Genomic DNA, 22,423 nt, shown 5'->3' on the forward strand with positions numbered 1-22,423 from the left:
TTTGGTACAACAGGTCTGTACTTCAAAGGAAAAGTAGAATCCGTTACCTAGCAACGATGCCTGTTGGTGGCTTGTACTCTGGGGCATCTGGGAAACAGAACAGTGGCACCGACACATTGCTGTCAATCTGAAAATATACAGGCACTTCATGTTACATCAATCCTAGACACAATCAACTATTATACATCAATCATTGACACAATCAACTATTAGACATCAATCCTCGACCCAATCTGCCATGCAATGTCGATGTTTGATGCAGTCAACCATTTAATGTCAAACTTCACAAAAAATCCACCAATTACATAACATCAATCATTGACACAATGAATCACGTAACATCAATCTTTGACACAAACAAACATCAATCTTTGACACAAACAACCATCAGTCTTTGACACAATTTACCATGTTACATCAAACCTATTACAAATATAAGAGGGCGATGGGGTAGTGTAGTGGTTAAAGCATTCACTCATCACAACCAAGACCCGGGTTCGATTCCCCACATGAGTAAATTGTGTGATGCCCATGTCTGGTGTCCCTGCCGCGATATTGCTGGAATTTTGCTAAAAGCAGTGTAAAACCATACTCACTAACATACAAATATAAGTAAGGCAAGTTTGCAGTTTAATGATGATCAAGTGGGCCTCTTCATAAATCACAACCCCAAAAAGCATAAGTGGAGATAATATGTTGAAATGTTGTGAATTTAACAGCAAGTGTCAACTCTCACTGACAATCATTATTTCTTTTCAACTCAAAACAATATTAAATTCAGTGTTGTTGGTAAAATTCATGAGAAAAGGTTGATTTTTAATAGTGAGTATGGTTTTACTCCGCTTTTAGCAATATTCCATCAATATCATGGCAGGGAACACCAGAAATGGGCTTAACACATTGCACCCATGTCAGGAATTGAAACTCACGGCAAGACAAGTGAACATTTTAACCCGACCACCCCCTGATTTTTAATAGGAATTTTCAGTGAACAAACCTTATCCCAAATAATACCTTGTCCTTTGCATTTTTTGTCTAATTTTTCAGACGAACACTTATATATAACTCAGTACTGATACATACTGATAAAGAGATAACGAGAGACTTCCTAAGTAGGGTACAGCCCTGAGAGAACTTCACATCATTCAGAATCAATACAAATTACATACACAAGGCCCACCATTTATAAGTTCTCCTTCAGGAAGTTCATCCCAGCAAGTGCTTGACAGCTGTGCTATGCTCAACAGTCAGTCAGAGGTCAAATTTTTTTTCATTGAAATAAAAAAGCAAGACAACCAAATGCCACGATACAGGAAAATGCAATGCTGGGTCAATCATCCCCCCTAAGGCTAGTGTTGAAGTAACCAGCTAGTGAGGAGCTGATGCTTGTCACAGTCTTGCTCTGCTAGCATATGCTTGACATTCAGTGACGCAGGCAAACGGACATTGAAGAAACGTGATACAATGTTTCAACTGCTTTTAACATGGCCTTTATCAATATTCTTTAAAGAAACTTACATATTTATGTCTTCTTTATAAATAATTGAAAATACAACAATGATACACCAAATAAAGTATCTGTAAAAAACCCTTTTCCTAAAGCTGGGAAAGAGGAGGACATTATGTTCTTTCATTTTATTTTTAGGGGGGTTGGGGGTTGGGAGTATTGATTTAAGGGGTTTCCCTTATGTTAAACCTTCACAGAGAGTTATTTGGGCAGCAGATCAATTTTGGTCCTCCACTTTAGGAAGATAGGTGAGTAGAACAAAACTTCTGCATTAGAAATAAGCCTCATCACTGCACAAAACTCACAGGACAAAGCCCCACAGAACTTTCAAAACTCTGACCTTGGTGTAACCTTGACCTTACTGAAACATCTTAGATGCAGAAACTGTAAAACCTCAGGATTGTACACTTAGTTTGTTTTGTTTGTTTGTTTGTTGTTTAACGCCACACTCAGCAATATTCCCGGTATATGATGGCGGTCTGTAAATAATCAAATCTGGACCAGACAATCCAGTGAGTTAGGAACTGAGCATAATAAACAGGCATACAACCATCATCACAATATCCTGAACTATAACTGTAGCCCTGAGAGACTGTCAACTTCTTTGAATGACATTTGACATCATAAGGATTAAGATAATGTTAATATCAAGTTTAAGGACAGTAGGGCTAACAATACAAAAAAATAGTAATGATATAACAATGTTTTGCAAAAACCTGAACGATAATCAAACTGCAAGGTCAGAAATTAGCACAAGCCCTCACGACCTGGTCAGTAAATCTCTCAGACATAAAATGATCCTCAGGGTAAGCAGAATTTCAGGCTTTTCAGAGGGTGTCATAATATGTTGTAACTATGTGTGCTTGTAAACGTTTCAGGTTAACTTCAACCACTTAAAAGTCACTGTAAGTATCGCACAAACTATCTACAGATCTCTTTAATGTGTCACTGAAAATTTGTCACACTTTACATTTCCACTGGCCTTCCGCTGCCACAACTGCAAGATTTGTGGCAGAATTCAAAATGCAGTTTGTAGCTTGAGCAGATACGAGTAGCCAAGTTGTCGGGCCAGTCTAGACACATAGCCTCCGAATCCTGTTTATTCCACTATAATGGCATTAACCACCAACCACTAGATTACAATGGTGCCTGACATACAAAAATCAATGCCTGGCAGTATCCAGTGCCATAAACTGTAGTTAGCATGCTGATCCACAGTCATGTAGTTACCTAGCTATTACCAATACATAAAAGCATCAACACTTATCTATTGTTCATCAGGCAATGAAATCAATCACACCAAGTATACACATACAAATGTCCTCCAGTATCATAGGGACAAGAATAAATACTGACTGACTCATTGAAAACTAACACTACATGCGTTACAGGCGATGTTACGAAACCGCGATTACGAAAGGAATGACCGCCGTGTTGTGACAGCAACTACATGTGTGTGACAGTTTAGCCTTAAATTGGATTGCCCACTAATTAAGAATATAAACTTCACTTGTGGTTCTCTTTTATTGCATGCATGCGCTTCTAAGATCAAAGGATGTATAGTGTGAAAAGTTAACTAGTAGAACAATCGTATTTCCGGGACCTGCCGTCGATGTTTTCAAACAGATTATTAGAACTCCATTCAGCGATAAACCGTTGATTATGCAATGAGAAGCGTTATGTGCAAATAAACAACGAACAACAATACAATCATGTCTGTGTAAAACTCTCAGTATTAAAAGTGTACATAAATTTTGGGAGCCATGCGTTACCGCGCGTAATAACCGAAGTAGCGCTTTATCGAAGAGCGCAATAGCGAGCGATCACTGTATAATGAATGCCTCAGCTTTTAACAAGGTGAATGGGTTGTTTTGGGGGGTATTCTTTACACCGCAGTGCGCAATGACATGCATCAACAAAGTCACAGAGTCTGGCAAGCCGATTCCGTCAGTCACCTTTTACGACTGGCTGGAAACTAATTCTGCCTCAGATCTTCATGGTGAATGAGTGGATGATACCATCTTAACTACTAGTCGAGTCTGGGCCAGGCAAACCACTGGTTGACAGCATGAAAAGCAACCCAAGCCATAAGGCAGAATACAGCACAATCAGCCATTGTTTGTTTGTTTTGTTGTTTAACGCCACACTCAGCAATATTCCAGCTATATGACAGCAGCCTGGGCCAGACAATCCAGTGACTGATGAGGGTTCAAATTAACATCAGGGTACAACATGCAGCCTGACCACCCGATCGCGTTCGTCACCTTACGACAAGCATAGTCGCCTTTTACGGCAAGCATGGGTTGCTGAAGACCTATCTTACCCCGGATCTTCATGGGTGGGAGAATGTAGTGGGTCTACAAGACACAATAATGTGAGTATTGCGCTGTAACGACACTGCAATATACCACAATATCCTATCAAGTCAGTTACCTAAACCAACCACACACTAAGTTGGCTGCGACTGCCAGCACGTAGTACTGGGGCTGTTTGCCTGTAATACCAGTATGGGTGTCACTTCATTATTTACAGTGATGCACAGATTCCTGGATTATCTGTCCTGTGGGTCTACTTAAAGGGGAAGTGTACACGCAAAAATCACTTTCTTTCTTTTTCTAAACAAAACGCAATTTTAGAATTAGTTAGTATCTGTGTTTGAAAATATACACTCATTTTTTTTCACAGTGAATGTAGGAAGCTCACAATAGTGTTAAAATGATATGCCGTTATGAAGCCTTCGTTTTACGAGCGAAATAGGCCTGAGTTATCCCCCTTAGATTATGACGTAATTGGTGCCAATTCAACTGGGTCCCTGTCTATTCTCAACGCAAAAGATATCAAGGACCAGTTTGCGGTAAAACAACATGGTCTACGACACACTCCGGCGCAGTGGTGACTCAGCATAACACAATTCTGGCTGGCATCTGAGACGCTAGAATCACAAAACTGTACCTACACCACGTGAAGCGGCTCTAACAAAGCATGATGACGTCATAATGTTTATCAATTGGCACCAATGACGTCATATTGCAAGGGGCATAAGCCATGGTGTTTTGGTAATGGAAATAGAACACTTGGTAAATGTGAAAAATATAAATCGTTTTAATGCAAAAAATATGTTAATTAAATTTGATGTTTTTATATTTTTGTCTATGACACTTCTATGTTAACACTTTTAATGTGGAAAAAGTACAAGAAAAATTGGTTGATTTCCGTGTGAACTTGCCCTTTAAACAGCTTACAGACCTCGACAGTGCCCTGGTGCAACGATGCGAAAGGCCAAGCCCAGGGGCGGTATCGTTTTCTCAAACTCAGGTTTGAGACGGTGTCACCATTTGCCCATCATTCCATCCTCACATCTGAGGCTACCTTCTGAATTTAAGCCTCTCAGTTAGGTGACCCATGGTACAAGTCAGACTTTTAGAAATATATTTATAGTTCTGTAGTAATCCAAGACTCTAGAAATGAGGGCCCACCAAGCCCTGGATTACCAGGTTTCCATTACACTGTCATCAGCAGAAGCCATCCATTATTTAACATTGTCCAATAGGCAAGATTGGTCTAATAATACGCTATGAAGGACTTGAGGGTCAACCAAAGCCAATGTAGTTTATTTGTTTCTTGTTTAATGCCACACTCAACAATATTCCAGCTATATGATGGCGGTCTGTAAATAATCGAGTCTGGACCAGACAATCCAGTGATTGACTTCAGTTACGTAGTAAAGGATGAGGTAGGATGAGGGTACATTTTGGCCCACTTTAAGTTTTGAAAATGTTGAAATATTGATATGTTCCAATAGGTGACATGTAGTCTTCAGGGTTAGAAACTAACAGTTTTTGCCCACTAGTCCTTATAATGATAACATATAGCAAAACCACTTAAAATGGGCCAATTTCTAAAAGTCCTTAGGATACCTTTACTATTGGGCAGTTTGGTAAGGACTACAGGACTAGTGCCAATTTCTAATGCTGGTCTTTGTTTCCATACACTTGCCAATGTTTTAATGAAATCCATAAGTTTGTGACGCAAAAAGAATATATTGCAATACATTTGTACTACAATACATTTGTACTGCTTTCTGTGTAAATAGTAGAAATTCAGCATGGGTAAAAGACTTGCCCATGTTCAAATATTAGAAAAACGCTTCCCGAAAACCTCTAATATCAACCATTTGGTACATTTAGTTTCACCTATTCATTTAGGGTTGCAATAACTCCAGGGATTCATTTAGCATTCTAAACCAAGTGTCCTTGGCAAAAAACATTTTTTTTGCTAAAAACTGAGATTTTTAAAAAGGTTATTTTTTTCTTAAGTTCTGAGGTACTTTAACAATACAATAATGTTAAAAAAAGCATTAAAGCCTTTTCCTCTTTTTGGTGATGTGCCTGTCATCTGTGATACACAAGTCACCGCTACAAAGCCATAACATTAGTTATAACATCATTAACATTAACCAGGAAATTTGTAATTCCAATTTGGGAATTTTCTCAGACATATGCTGCAGGCTTGGGACTGAATATTGGCCCCTGAGCAGGTCTAGATAAATCCCTCAATTCTCATTCATACAAGTTTTAACATGAATCAAGTTTAATTCTCATTTATATGATGTTTTTTGCTTGTTTCTCGTTTAACGCTGCACTCAGCAATATTCCAGCTATATGACAGCGGTCTGTAAAAAATCAAGTCTGGACCAGACAATCCAGTGATTGACATCATGAGCATCGATCCACGTTATTTGGATACACTGACATGCATCAACCAAGTCAGCGAGCATGACGGCCCAAAACCCGTTAGTCGCCTCTTTTAACAAGCACAGTCGCTTTTTATGGCAAGCATGTGTTGCTGAAGACCTATTCTACGCCAGATGTTCACCGGATTCATTCATATGAACACAACTTGTAACTTTCATAATGATATGCAAACATTTCTCACATCTTGTCCTTTACTTGAGAAGTCCTTTACATACATTTTCATTATATAAGTTTTTCACATTTCCTCATTATACGTAATTTGATATCCATACATGACCTCACAATAAGATCCTAATGACGAAACATATTGGGACATAACAAATTTTCAGAGAAACGTCACACCATAATTGTCAAGTATATACTCATATGTTGTCCAATAAATGAATATATTCTTCTTTGTTAAAAAAATATCTCATTCATAAACATGCACAATTTAAAATTAAAAGTCTGTTGAAACTATGGCAACTACCTTCAAGCAAATCCCATTATGTGTGATATATGTAATGAAGCATCCACAATACTACCATACCAACATGCATATTGCTTGTATGTACGCATGCTGTAGAACAAGGTAGCATTCTGTGAAGAGAATATACACAATATCACAAATTACCTGGAAATTGACATAACAGCAAACCAATCCAGCAAATAAAATGAGAAATCACAAACAGAAAGCTACACCAGCAACCATTGAAAAAATAACATACCAAACCACAATCATTTTAAGTGAAAAAATGTCATAAAATAAAAATGAAATGCTCGTAAAACAGGTGCACACATGTACAAACGGAACTAGTGAAATGAACACGCTGCTGTCTATTTCACTGCTTGTCAACAAGACAAACAACAACCCACGATACCAAACTTACCATGTTGGTACAAGCAAGCAAGTTGCCGTCCTGACCTACTTTGTATGCCCGCTGTTGAAGTGAATAATATTTTTTTATAAATTTCATGATAATTTCTTGTATCACACTAAATAATCCTTCACATCCAGTCTGCAATGTGCATCAAAACTTCAGGCATTAGAAAACTGTTTGTTTAGTACAGCATTGTCTTTTAAGAAAGAAAAAAATACCTTCAAAGATTTCCAAAGTTACCTTGTGTAATTATCTGCTATGGTATATGAAACAATTCCGACATGGGACTGCATAAAAACAATAAAATTAATAAGTAGTTTTATGATATTTCCAATGCCTTGTGTTGTTACTTTTGATACACATAGCATCAAGATATATCATCATCTTCATCATGCAAAAGCCATTGTCCCCTTGTAAAAGCACTGCCTAATGCTGATGCCAAAACTCCTTGCTATGAGAGCTGCGCCGAGCTCAAGAAGGTGCAAAACATATGTTAACATAGTAAAAAATCTTACCACATCATCCAACTGAAACAAATTCAAGTGAGGTGTAAGGGGCCATTTATTCTTGCAACTGATTGGTCAATATAGCTAACACAGGAAGCTGATTGGCTGATGGAGTGCTAGAACACAGCAGTGCTGCAAGCTGCAAGAAAGCTACTAAAAAGCTCTTGATCAGATGTTGGCAATTTAATAAAGAAACTATTGTATTTCTTTCATTTTGTCACCATTCATGATCCCAGAAGATGTCTTTTGTCTCAAAAACTGTTTTACAATTCATAATCCAAAAAGAAAGACAGAACTATCTGACATGTGTTCCAGTGAGTGAGTGAGTTGGGTCAACCTCGCTTAGAACATTATTCCAGTTCCAGAGTGCCAGCTTAATATGGGAGGAAAGTGATGCAGGTCTCAAATGTCAAACACTTGGTCAAACCTATGAGCACGGGTATGGAGCTGACAAACCTAGAAACATTATCAGGGCCACCAGGATTTGAACTCATTATCATAGATGTGTGTTCTAGTGAGACCAGACTTACTACCAGCTTTATCTGTCCTCATTTAATGATCATAAAACAATATGAGCAAGTTTGGATGATTTACAAGTGGATAATTTCCTTGATGATTCTCTGGGAACTCTGTGTCATAGCAGTAAAATTTCTGGTGGACTAGTGTTGAAAGAGTTATATCACAGTATGTAACTAAAGTGATGCACGTCTTAGACGTTAAAGTAAAACCCATGACCAGGGGAATGGTGTTCACAAACCTGGAAGAATACTGTAAATCTTGAAATTAACACAAGCTCGAATTAAATGCGAAAAATGCGAGTGGTCTTTGTTTGCATTAATTAATTTTTAATCAACAACAAGATGGCCTCACTGCACACTCTGGATAGCGGAAACACCAATTTGAATATTAACACAAACACGGTTTATTGAGCAACAGTTGTAACAAGTATAAATAACAATGTCGCATTAATTTCCAGATTTACAGTACCTAATCGCAAAACAGGATTCGAACCCATAGCTTTTTAGCACATCCATGGGATGCAACTCTGCACAGTGAATTGTCAGGCTTTACATGACATAGCTGTAAACTTCCTGTCTGTAATGTCATGTTACTGAATATGTTGTGCATCTACTTTTAAGCTTGAAATCATGTGACGGTAACAAGATGGAGCCTGATAGACTCTTCTCGCTCAGTGAGGCATTATCACTATAAAATTAACAAGACATGGTCATTTGACCATCCAAGTGTTAACAGAATTAAATGTTCTCAAAGTTAAGACTTAATTAAGTGTATTGGGATTGTTATTAGACACGTAATCAAAAATACTTCTTAGGGGCTCGAAAACGTGAGTACGCGAGGATATATTTTAAAACATTCCATGATAGTTTTTAAATTATGTTCAAAAGTTGTCTTGTTTCACCAAGTTCTGAAACAGCTCATGGACGATGACTTGAAGATGAAAGACACAATAGGGACGTCATGTTTTAGCATCCATCATACGCTTATTTTTTCCTGCTTCCATCTGGCGATGTAGTCATTTCACACAAACATCGACAGTTTCCACTTCACTATATTAACGCACGACCTGAAATAGCTTGGTGGTGAAAATGAAAACAGCATGTAAGAACTATTAAACTCAAACAACTGAAACATATCTGCAATGTCCAACTCTAATGTACTCCAAGTACTAATGTTCACAAATAGAAGAGTTCACCCACCGTTTCAGGGAACTTGTGTATGACGTATGGCTTGTATCCCACGCCTGACTTGGGTAGTAGGCCCACAACTAGTGCATACTCAAATAATTGTGGATAGATTCTTGACAAAAACTCATTGGTCTTCCTGACGCTCTTTATCTGAAAAAAACAACAGAGAAAGTCGCATATACATAAGGTGAGTGAGTGAGTGAGTGAGTATGGTTATACGCCGCTTTTAGCAATATTCCAGCAATATCACGGTCAGGGACACCAGAAATGGAACGCTTTAACCACTAGGCTACCCGACCGCCCCTACATAAGGTGAGGTATAATGGCATTAAACATTGCATTCAAGATTATTGCAATTACAGTGATGTGCATACATTACGTGTGTGGCTGTTAAATGTCCAGACTGATGCTGGTTTTATAGTGCTAGCCCACTGAGATACTATGCTGCAGTTTTAACATGAATACCCCAATCAGACACGGTATACTGACTCCGAGCCGACCAGTCCTTGTTTTATCCCATGCATGCCAAGCACCAGGCAGGGTAACAACAAGTACCATCTTTTAATGTGTTTTGGTATGACGTGGGATCGAACCCTTACCATCTGCTCTCCAGGCAGGTTCTCTATCCACTACACAACGGAGACGGTCTGCATGTACACAAAGTATGGCAACATTACACTGATGTGAGTATAGTAGTTCCTTGAAGTAGTTTCATCTAGTTTTGTTGTCATGTTCTTTTCATCTTAGTCCTGTTTTTTTGTATTTATAGTGTCTGTTTGTTTACTGTTTTATGCTACACATAGTAATATTCTGGTGATATGAAAGCTGTCTGTAAATATTCAAGTCTGGTCCAGACTTTCCAGAATTGACATCATGAGCATTGATCCACGCATCTAAGATACGATGACATGCATCAACCAAGTCCGCGAGCCTGACCACCTGATCCCAATGATAATAGTTGCCTCCTAGGACAAGCATGGGTTGCTGAAGACAAGAATCTTCATGGGGTAGCATACCAAGGTATAAACATGAATACCAGTACCACTTTAATGCATGTGTTTAATTGTTACACTTATTAGAATTCCCTGAAAAGCAACTTGCTCTTCTTCATCGTGTTAATAGGTACATAAATAATTATTATTTCTGTTTTTTTTAACACCCTGGTAAACATACAGTAGTTTGTGGGGCATTTTCAAAAAGAAAACTATTTTTTTAACGGAATGAATGGTCCAACTTGAATAACCACATCATCATGTTTTTCCATAAATATTTAGAAATAAACTTAAAAGTGTCCATAAACCCTTGCCAGTCTATTATTTTGTCACTTATCTGATGTGTAGAGACCTTTACCCAAGATAGCATAAGCCAATCACAACAACAGACTGTAGTGTAATGGGCACGTCTTAGCCACAAAGCTCCTTACAGTGATAACTGTTCCCTGCGCTCTACCCTGTGGGGTTGCCAAGGTGTCACACAGTGAGATGGAGCTTGCTAACATGTCATATGCCTCACTGCTGATCATTTCTGAGTGAAACACATTGACAACTGTTTAGAGTGAGTGAGTATGGTTTTACACCACTTTTAGCAAATTCCAGCAATATCACGGCGGGGGACACCAGAAATGGGCTTCACACATTGTACCCATGTCGGGAATCGAACCCGGGCCTTCGGCGTGACGTGCGAACGCTTTAACGACTAGGCTACCCGACCGCCCCGACAACTGTTTAGACATGAGGTGCATGTTAAGTTTATGATAGAACATCTTGCTTTACCACATTCATGGAACCACAAACTACCTGCCACACACATGTCACAATAAAAGCAGAGGGAGCTGATTAACGCACTGTACCATTAACTAACTCATGTGTAGCTGACCTAACTCATTTGCCTGGAACTTAAGACTTACCAATTAAAAAGTGAATTTGCCAACCATTCAAAGATTAACATCATTATTTTAGCAGCTACATGGCAACAAGATAGATACCCTTCAATCAACTAGATAGGCAATTTGACTGCTTACCTTCTGGTATTTACCTGACCATCACCTGTGATTAAAGGAAGACATTGAGCGACAATCAACGACTAGACAACCTAAAGTAATATGTGACCTAAGTACTTCACAATGGAATTCCCCTTCTGCACATGACACAAGCATTATAACTACCAGAGAGAAGATCAGTGTAGAAAACAACTGTGCAATAAAGAGAGTAATAATGAAAGCCTTAATCTTGGGTTAAACAGTAACTGGAATGAACTCTTGATGACTTAGTGACCTAAGTTAATGCATTGTAATATGACTGTCAAAACGCCTGCATTCGTATTGATAATATTCAAGCCTATTGATTATATTATTATCTATATTTTTCATTAATCAAGTAGACATGGTCAACAGGACTGAAAAGGTTTGGGAACTCAAAATATGAGGAAATATTTCTTCACTCTGAAGCACATGAAGCGCATGTGGTGTCTCCTTGGGCAAGTGACTTTGTTTAAATTGTGCCTCTGTTCACCCAGCAGTGAATGGGTACCTAGGATGAGGTGGCAACCTTCTAGCGCCTAACAGGCAGCTTGGGTAGTATATTCCCCAGGGAGTTGAGAATGATTGTTGAGTGCACACTGATCCATTGACCAGGGTAATAAAATCTAAGCGTTTAGAGCATGCTTATGCATGGAGCATAAATGGATGATGATGATGATCATCATCATCATCATCATCATTATTATTCTCACAACCACTAGATATGAAGACTGCCAAATAGTCGTTCTGACGTGACCTGTATGTCCTCAGATCTCTGTTTAGCGGTAATGAGAACAAAGATTTTACATTAACGAGATGGGAACCATTCCTGATATGACAATAATATTACTGACTATGTCATCAACCTCATATCTCAAATCAGAAACTTATGAACATTACCATAAGTTTGCCTTTCAAAAAGGGAAACAAAAGTTCAACGAAAACAAAAACTATCAATCCTCAATTATTTAAAAGGAAATGTATGGTAAGCCATGATAAAAGCCATCACCCCTTTCTGACTCTGACAGATGAGTCACACAGGGCCTGTTCACACAGCCATCACAAAATCCACCACAGCATCCAGACAATAGTCAACAGAGGGGACAAAAACAGCCTTCACCCCAAACCAGCAAATTCTCCCGAAGACCAAATATTATCTCTGATCCATTTAGACCCAGAAAGCTCCATCACCGTGCTACCGTTCTCGACACATTCTGGCCGCTGGTTACTCATAGAAACGAGTTCCTGAAAACTATGGACTACCAAAATGAAACATGGAGGAGGGCTGCTAAGTTATTGATGTCATGCCACACACCCAGGCTTCCCTCCCATGACTGCATTCATCACTGGCCTAAAGGGTATTACAACAATTCATCAACCATCAAAAACATAATACAGTACAAAACATTTTGGGGGTGCTTGAGTTTTTATTTTACCATTTTCAGCTAGCGCCACACTAAACCTACAGTGCTAGAGATGTGACCCCTTGACTTTCAGGCTCAGTTTTGAATACTGTAATGCCATACATATTTGGGATCAAAGGTTTCTCCTATGCCAGATTGATAGTAAAATAGCAATGATGAATTTATATAGACATGCTTATATAAAGACATTTAGGTTTTTAGAAATTACTTCAATGAGCCTAAAAAAAATACCTATTCATCTATAAATAAAAAATAAAACTGAAATTAATAATTTTCAAGATATCAAGGATATGCATGGGACTGTGAAACAATGTAACGTATAACTTAACGTAATGTAATGTAATGTAATGTAATGTAATGTAATGTAATGTAATGGCCAATACAATCACCTCAAATCATTTCACTGTGTCGACAAAAAAACACCAGAAAACTACTGCCATTTTTTCCTATCAACAAATAAAAAAAGTACTAACAGGCTGAAACTATCTGTAAAGTCACATGAGAGTAGTATTTAGGAGGCACACTTTGAGATGAACAAGTTCCATATGCAATCCTCTGGATAGTCCCATCAGGACTAGAACGCCCAATGCATCAAATATGGTACATCTTACGTGGTAGAAGTGGAGCCATGTTAAGCTCTATCAGCATGTCTCCCAGCCTGCCCTGGAGCAAGGCAATCTACAGTAACTATGTTAAGTCAAACACTGTGTCAGTCACACAAACACCCTAATGTAATTAGTGGCGGTAATTAGCAGTGAGGGAAGTAGTATCAGTATTGTGTTATCAGCTGGGGCCAGTCTGCGGGCTGCGTTGACAGATCGTGCTGGTATAAATAAAAGAAGAAAGGAATCTACTGGGGGTCTCATGCTGGAGAGAGCTAAATCCAAAGAGACGTTCAGAACTAATTGCATCTTTAATTTTGTACCTCAAGTGGCCCAGTCATCTAAGGTACTGCAATTCAGAGTTGTATTCCAAACCTATGATCGTTGGTTTGATTCCCGGTGTGCCATATTTATGTTTTCCGTTTGTCAACATTGTTTGGTTGGTTGGTTTGTTGTTTTACACCGCACTCAGCAATATTATAGCTATATGACAGCAGTCTGTAAAAAAATCGAGTCTGGACCAGACAATCCAGTGATTGATATCATGAGCATCGATCCACGCAATTGAGATCAATGACCTGCATCAACCAAGTCTGTGAGCCTGACCACCCGATCCCGTTAGTTGCCTTTTACGACAAGCATAGTCATCTTTTATGGCAAGCATTGGCTGCTGAAGACCTGTTCTACCCCGGATCTTCACGGGTCTCATCAAAGTGGTAAACTTCATCCAACATGAAGCTGACACGCTGTGACAAAACTGAAATACTGTTTAAAGCAGTGTTAAACCCAAATCACTTTCTCCATTACCTTGAAAAAAAACCAGTAGGCTTCCCAACCGCCCCACAATGCATTTAAATATTCCTGTACAGGTTATCCATTGTATACATGTTCAGAGATATATCTAAGGTAGGATGCTTGATTATTTTATTTAGACATTTCATTTATTATTTGGCAAGTTCATTATAAAGTGGCACGCAAACATGTTACATATATATTCCTTTTGCATATTGGGTATTTCCAACCAATCATTTAAATAATAGCCTTGGAATATCAAAAGTCATCTTAATGCTTCAATAATGTGTGTATGCGTGCGTGGGTGTTTAACGCCACACACATCAATATAAATGACAGCGGCTTGTAAATAATGATGTCTTGACCAGACAATCCAGTGATTGATATACAAGCAACATCCACACCATCGGGGTACATTGAAACACTATCACCCAAGTCACAGTCTGGCCACCCAATCCATTAGTCACCCCTTACAACCAACATAGGTAACAAGGCACTATTGACAACTTGAAATCCCACAGGTTCCCAAGTTAGTCGACCCTTACAACCAACATAGGTAACAAGGCACTAATGACAACTTGAAATCCCACAGGTTCCCAAGTTAGTCGTCCCTTACAACTGACATAGGTAACAAGGCACTAATGACAACTTGAAATCCCACAGGTTCCCAAGTTAGTCGCCCCTTAAAACCGACATAGGTAACAAGGCACTAATGACAACTTGAAATCCCACAGGTTCCCAAGTTAGTCGACCCTTACAACCGACATAGGTAACAAGGCACTAATGACAACTTGAAATCCCACAGGTTCCCAAGTTAGTCGACCCTTACAACCAACATAGGTAACAAGGCACTAATGACAACTTGAAATCCCACAGGTTCCCAAGTTAGTCGACCCTTACAACCAACATAGGTAACAAGGCACTAATGACAACTTGAAATCCCACAGGTTCCCAAGTTAGTCGACCCTTACAACCGACATAGGTAACAAGGCACTAATGACAACTTGAATCCCACAGGTTCCCAAGTTAGTCGACCCTTACAACCAACATAGGTAACAAGGCACTAATGACAACTTGAAATCCCACAGGTTCCCAAGTTAGTCGACCCTTACAACCGACATAGGTAACAAGGCACTAATGACAACTTGAAATCACACAGGTTCCCAAGTTAGTCGACCCTTACAACCAACATAGGTAACAAGGCACTAATGACAACTTGAAATCCCACAGGTTCCCAAGTTAGTCGACTCTTACAACTAAACATCAGGGGACAGATAAAAATGTTATACCCCGGCTCCCCACAAGGGTTTCAATAAGGTACAATTAGAGGGAAAACATGGAAACAACCTCGAAAACTGGCCTAAATTCATTCACATGAATATGTTACATTACATGAAAGAAGTAGTTCTAAAACACAGAATGACTGAAAGTATTGAGGGCAAAATTGCTTTGTATGAAAGAGAAATGGCCTGGTTTCATGACTGAAATACACCAATTTTACAGGGAAATATTTCATAATGTACATGTCACACAAGGTAATCTAAAAGAATCAAATTGCACAAATAATTCACCTTCATTTCTTGTCTTTAATCATTTTAATAAAGTGACAGTTTGACTGATGATCACTCCACATCGGAATGAGGCCCCATGTTTCTGTACGACCAACTAGTGTGACTAAGACTCATCATTCATATCACTCATGACATTTGCTTTACAACTATTATTGATTAGGACCCTCAAAAACATCTGATGCGCTGTCTGGTATTCCAAAAATCGCCTATTCCATAAACACAGATCGTGTTTGCACTCTGCAGGGACGACTGGGATTTTGGCGACACAGAAAAACAGCAACAATTAACAACATCAAGAGATTATTGATTTTGACCAAAAGCAGCTTTTAGGGAATTAGCAGCAGTGCTCTTGAATGCCAGCACACAAAATCCACTAGAGTCTGTGTACAGATTTAGAATAATGAAACAGTGGTCAGGAAACGGGATGTCATCATCACATATCATCACGCTACAGACGATTGGACACACACAGCAGTGATTGGAAATATTGATAGTCTCATGAATCATACAGACACGATCTGAGACTAATTGAAACCTGTGGAAAACTGAATTTTTAGTATCAGAGTTTTGATGAAACTCTTAAGCTCGAATAATTTTAAAACTTTAGCATATTACGGTTTGGTGCTGCACTGTCTCAGATTAATTCATATTCATTCATTTATTCATACAAAAGGAAGGCTGCGAAGAAAATTTAACTCAATTGATTAAACCTAAAAAGATGATTTTATTGTTAAAAATTTAGAAAAATAATAATGGTGCCATATGCTCTGTAGCTCACCTGGATTTGTAGTTATTTTTCAGAGGTAAATATGACAAAGTTCAAGAACATACTCAAAACAGGGTCAAAACAAGGTAAAAAACCTAAAATATTACAAAAGAAACAAAACATAAATGCTGAGCTCTACTACTGATGACACAAGTATTAAAAATGCATTCAGTTTGAACAAAAAGGACTGAGTAATTGCCACAAGTAGCTTTTTCAATATGGCTGCCGTGGAGGGGAGGAGAAGAGGAGGACAGAGGTAAAGATGTTTGTGACGCACTACACACGAGGGATGACGGACACCAGACAAGCGGGCCTGGACAATATAAAGCCCCTTGACTTTCAAGTCAGGAAATGCTTTTTATCAATTGGGACAAATAAAAATCTATAATTTTCCCTCCTGTTTTCATTTGGCAAGCTTTTGAAGACAATATTTCAAAATCAGCACCACTGAATACTAAAGTAAGCAGTACTAAACACAACATGAATTACAATATCTATCTGTATTAAAAAAATGTTGAAATATGTCAAGTTCAATCAAGGTTAAATTTAAAAACACAGCACAGTGATAAACACAGATTCACTACTTTCATCCCCACTGTAAGTTTGCTCTAAATTCTCTCCATAAATTGATTACTGTCTGCAAATTGAACACATTAATCTGTAAAATGACATTGTTGCATGCACAAGAACTATATTCTTGTCCTCAAAGGTTCTGCTTTCTGAGACTTTGTGTTTTCTGACAAAGAAAGAAAATTGTCATATTTCAGATTTGATAACAGCATGCACGTTTTTACATACTTTGAGTAAATGTTTGACTTTCAGGGTAAACTTGACCTAAAAACCATGCACAGCTTTATTATGTTCATAAATCATAACTGTTTTTAATTACACAAGAGATCATTTTCTAAAATTGTAAAAACTAAAATGGTAAAATGTGATTTAACATTAAATTCAATAAATATTTGTTATTTTCCCTGAAGATGATGTCATCAATAACTGTAATGCAGACTTTAACTCTTCAAAAATAACCATATTAACTCTATCCATTTCCTCAAGAACAAAGAACAATGATATCTTTTGTTATTACCTTTCTTTTTCTAGTTCCTTGATAATTTATTAGACACAAAAAAGTCTGACCACAAAAACAGAAGCTATCGGATTCCAGTTCCCAGGAGGTGCAATGTGTTATCTGTCAAACATACAACTCCTAAAACCAGAATTACACCAGAGGCACCAAACTTTAGTCTGCAAAATTCTTTTCCATGTTAAATCGCAAAAATCAATAACACAAGATGGACATGCATTTCAAGTATGAGCATGGTCAAACACTGAATGGTCTCCTTACCGAACGTTCACTAATCACTCCCGCGGGTTATGTCTGCAGATGCATTCTGGGACTAATTGGTTCCAGGAAGTTTTTTAAGACTGATGCATGTGACAGACTGTCTTCATCTGCATCTTGCAGAACCTCCTTAGTCGTTTTTTATGACACATTAAAAACTGTCTACCATCAGAATATCAAATAAAAAATTTAAATTGTTATATATCTTGTTCAATATCAGTAACATGATAAGACAATTCATTCAATTGTTTCCATCGTTATTAGCTTCATCATTCTTCATCATTCTTAAAGAGGTTCCATGACTCATATGATTTGACGAAATACGATTAATGAAGCCATTTATTCAGAGATTTAAAATGGCCAAGAGTCGAGCTTTGACCATAAGGCCTTTTAATGAGGAATACATCAATGAAACAATGTTTCTAGGTTATTTCTTTGACCTGTCCACAGAGCATAGTTACATTCTACCTTAAAAGCTTTGCGACAGTAACCTCATTTGACCTTGCAATGGCCTCTCTACCTTCAAAAGTGGAGCGTGCTTTAGTTGATTCAAATGACTCACCACTAAAAAAAACATCAGTAAAAGCATAATGACGACGAGATGGTATTTAAAAAAGATGAGGCACTTCTTCCCATCACTGCTGACAGGATGGAATGCTTAAATTGAACCAATACTTAATTTGCAGCTGAGCAAAAATAAAATTAATTTGATCTTATAAACATGATAAAGACACTTTATTAACTTATTTTCTATATTTTATATCTGAATGAAATATTTTGCTAAAGGATTTACATTTAAACATAATTGATCCTAAACAAGACATAATTAGACCACTAATTTAATGATAAATGGGTGGGTAGGGGGAGAAGAGATTTGGTTCTTCATAGCATACCGTATATCGCTGTGTATAAGGCGGGTTTTTCGTACCTAGAATGAGGGGGTTAAGAAGGGGGGGTCGTCTTATACACAGAGTCAAAGATCTCCCGTTTTTTTCCAGGTGTGTCACTTTCAGCTTCCACTGACGATGTCAACCGGCGTCCGATAGCCAGCCCAGCATTTGACAATAAAACTTCGCATTTCATCCTAAATAACTGTTCCAATAACTATTTCCATACATAAACATGATTTGTATCTGTTTTCCTTGAATAAAGTTGAATATTTTTTGCAAATAAAGTCGAAATGACCCTCGCCTCGATCCAGGATGTTAAGCCAGCTGACACGGTAAAACAATCAACATCCGTGAGTAGAGAGCCGGAAGTACCGGTAAGCATTTGCATATTTCACATGTGACCTAACATGTGATAACCGGTGAAGCTGAAATCAATTCCAGTTGTTTTTACAGTTGTATTAACAACTGTTGGAGACGGTGTGTATAAATGAATGTTGAATAGACACGCTGAATGTGACACAAACATAAGCCTAGTTAGATACAACATAGTTAATTGGCGATTAAATTACTCCCATTTTCTCACCAAAGATCAAACCCATTGTTTCTTTTCATAGTCAGAGGGAAGCCGTGTAGTGGATTTAATGGATTATAGAATGGTTGAGTATTTGAGTAGACCATGGATGGGTAATAGATGTGAATTAATTAAATTAAGAAAAATGGGCGTGCGTAAATAAATGGCTCGTAACTTGAAATATGTTCTTATGTTATTACTTCATAAATGAATTTTATTTTACAGGCGTCAATTTGGTGTCGCACCGTGTAAACACAAAATGGCGACATGTGCTGGAGTTACACACGCGACCAGTCATCGTAGAAAAAGACAACGCAAGATAAACATATTTTTATTGCATATAAGGTTTGTGCGCGCACTTGTGATGTGCTTCATTCCAGGTCGCCTTATACACAGAGTATAGGATTTTGGGTTGATTTCGAAGGCCTGTACAGGGGGGTCGTCTTATACGTGGGGTCGCCTTATACACAGCGATATACGGTAGGTGTTTGTTTGTTTATTGTTTAAAGCCACACACATCAATATTCTAGCCATATCACAGCGGCCTGTAAATAATCGAGTCTGGACCAGACAATCAAGTGATTGATATTGTGAGCAATGATCCATGTTGTAGGAGTACAATGACACATAATCAGCTAAGCCACCAAGTCTGACCACCGGCTCCATTTGGTAGCCAGTCCTACTACCACCATGGACTGTTGGGGACCAACTCTTACCCAGACTTCCTACAAGATTTCATAGCAAGAATGTTTGTTTGTTTGTTTGTTTAACACTGCACTCAGCAATATTCCAGCTGTATGACAGCAGTCATAAATAATTGAGTCTGGACCAGACAGTCTAGTGACTGACATCATGAGCATGGGATACAATGACATACATCAACAGAGTCGGCGAGCATGACCACCCGATCCCGTAAGTCACCTCTTACGACAAGCATAGTCGCTTTTTACGGCAAGCATGGGTTGCTGAAGACCTATTCTACCCTGGATCTTCACGGGTGTCCTTCTATGCCAGGAAAGATACCATAAGTTCTGTCCAACTAATCCAGATCTCATTTTGGACTAGAGTTTTATGTAATATAACTAGATCATGGAGACATTAGAAGAAACCAGCCACCACACTTGTGACCATGTTTAACCCTGACAGCTTGCAGTTCTAGGGCAGATTGCATTGTAAGAGGTAGTTTCTTGAGTTTTAATCTTGTAAACTGGCTTAATGCTTTATGAATTAAGCATGTGTTTATGAATCACCATCAAACAATGATAATACGAAGTGTTCATTTGTCATGTCGAGCTTATCAAAAAGAATTACAAAAAATATTACTTTCGGGGGGGGGGGGGGACTAGTGAGTGAATGTTGTTTAATGCAATTGTCAGCGCTATTCTAGACATTCCAGATCTTAAATACCTGTATCTGAACCAGTCCACAAGTGGTTATAATCATGAGCCATGATTCATGCCATCAGTATTGTTTGTTTGTTTGTTTACGCCGCACTCAGCAATATTCCAGCTATATGACGGCGGTCTGTAAATAATCGTGTCTGGACCAGACAATCCAGTGACTGATGTCATGAGCATCAATCTATTCAATTTGAATATAGTGACATGCATCAACCAAGTCAGTGAGCCTAACCATACGATCTCGTTAGTCGTCTCTTACGACAAGCATAGTTACCTTTTGCAGCAAGCATGGGTTGCTGAAGACCTATTCTACCCCGGATCTTTGACCTGATCCATATAGTCGCCTCTTACGGCAAGCATAGGTTGGAGTGGACCTATATTCTTACCCGGAATCCCCGAAGATGTTTAATAATAACAGAGAAAAGTTATAGCTGAAAAACTCACTGTTCTTGCCCTGACACTGCTGACGTACTCCACCCGACGCTGAATCTCAGAAACATCCACACAGTCAGAGTCAACTGTGAAAAGAATCATACAGTTTTTACTTTACATGTACATAAATATAGTTCATTCTCCACCTTGATGTACAGAAGCATCCTAGATCAATGGAAAAAAGAAGTATACACTTTGCAAAAAAATAGACAAAAAGATTTCAAAGCAAGAACACACAAAATCATTTTAGGCACTGAAGCTCACCTTTAAGATGTAGTCAGTGCTGGATGCTATTTATTGACAATTGAAACAGTCTGTCAAACATGTATTGATTGAAAAAGGTCAAGACAGAATGTAAATGGAAAGCTCACAAGTCATATTGTACATGACCTGACAGAATATGAAACAAAGTTCATGTGGGAAAGTCTAGAAAGTGTTCAGATCAATACCAAAAGTAAGCTACTTTCAACATGTCTCTTTATCTGCATCTGAATGCCAATCAGTGTTATAACACCAGAGCTGGGGTCTGCATCTGAATGCCCATCCGTGTTATAACACCAGAGCTGGGGTCTGCATCTGAATGCCCATCAGTGTTATAACACCAGAGCTAGGGTCTGCATCTGAATGCCCATCAGTGTTATAACACCAGAGCTAGGGTCTGCATCTGAATGCCCATCAGTGTTATAACACCAGAGCTAGGGTCTGCATCTGAATGCCCATCAGTGTTATAACACCAAAGCTAGGGTCTGCATCTGAATGCCCATCAGTGTTATAACACCAGAGCTGGGGTCTGCATCTGAATGCCCATCAGTGTTATAGCACCGGAGCTGGGGTCTGCATCTGATTGCCCATCCGTGTTATAACACTGGAGCTGGGGTCTGCATCTGAATGCCCATCTGTGTTATAACACCAGAGCTAGGGCCTGCATCTGAATGCCCATCAGTGTTATAACACCAGAGCTGGGATCTGCATCTGAATGCCCATCAGTGTTATAACACCAGAGCTAGGGCCTGCATCTGAATGCCCATCAGTGTTATAACACCAGAGCTGGGGTCTGCATCTGAATGCCCATCAGTGTTATAGCACCGGAGCTGGAGTCTGCATCTGATTGCCCATCCGTGTTATAACACCGGAGCTGGGGTCTGCATCTGAATGCCCATCTGTGTTATAACACCAGAGCTAGGGTCTGCATCTGAATGCCCATCCGTGTTATAACACCATAGCTGGGGTCTGCATCTGAATGCCCATCAGTGTTATAACACCAGAGCTAGGGTCTGCATCTG

General features: G+C 38.7%; 1 protein-coding gene across 5 annotated transcripts in view; it reads right to left on the reverse strand.

The window, feature by feature from the left end:
- LOC124118805 (DENN domain-containing protein 2A-like) overlaps nt 1–22,423 on the reverse strand; it is a 97,188-nt gene that overhangs the window by 15,395 nt on the left and 59,370 nt on the right. For 3 of the 5 annotated variants that reach the window (XM_046481106.2, XM_046481105.2, XM_046481109.2), the window contains 4 exons: nt 21,153–21,226; nt 9,346–9,483; nt 7,131–7,181; nt 48–127 (listed from right to left, as the gene is read on the reverse strand). In XM_046481106.2, the coding sequence (XP_046337062.2) occupies nt 48–127; nt 7,131–7,181; nt 9,346–9,483; nt 21,153–21,226 (343 nt within the window). Of the gene's footprint in view, nt 1–47; nt 128–7,130; nt 7,182–7,636; nt 7,649–9,345; nt 9,484–21,152; nt 21,227–22,423 lie in introns of all 5 variants that reach the window. The other 2 variants (XM_046481107.2, XM_046481108.2) reach the window with 2 other exon arrangements.

The sequence above is a fragment of the Haliotis rufescens genome, unplaced genomic scaffold (genome assembly GCF_023055435.1).
Source record: "Haliotis rufescens isolate VD_foot unplaced genomic scaffold, xgHalRufe1.0.p SCAF_6, whole genome shotgun sequence".
Taxonomy (NCBI): Eukaryota; Metazoa; Mollusca; class Gastropoda; order Lepetellida; family Haliotidae; genus Haliotis; species Haliotis rufescens.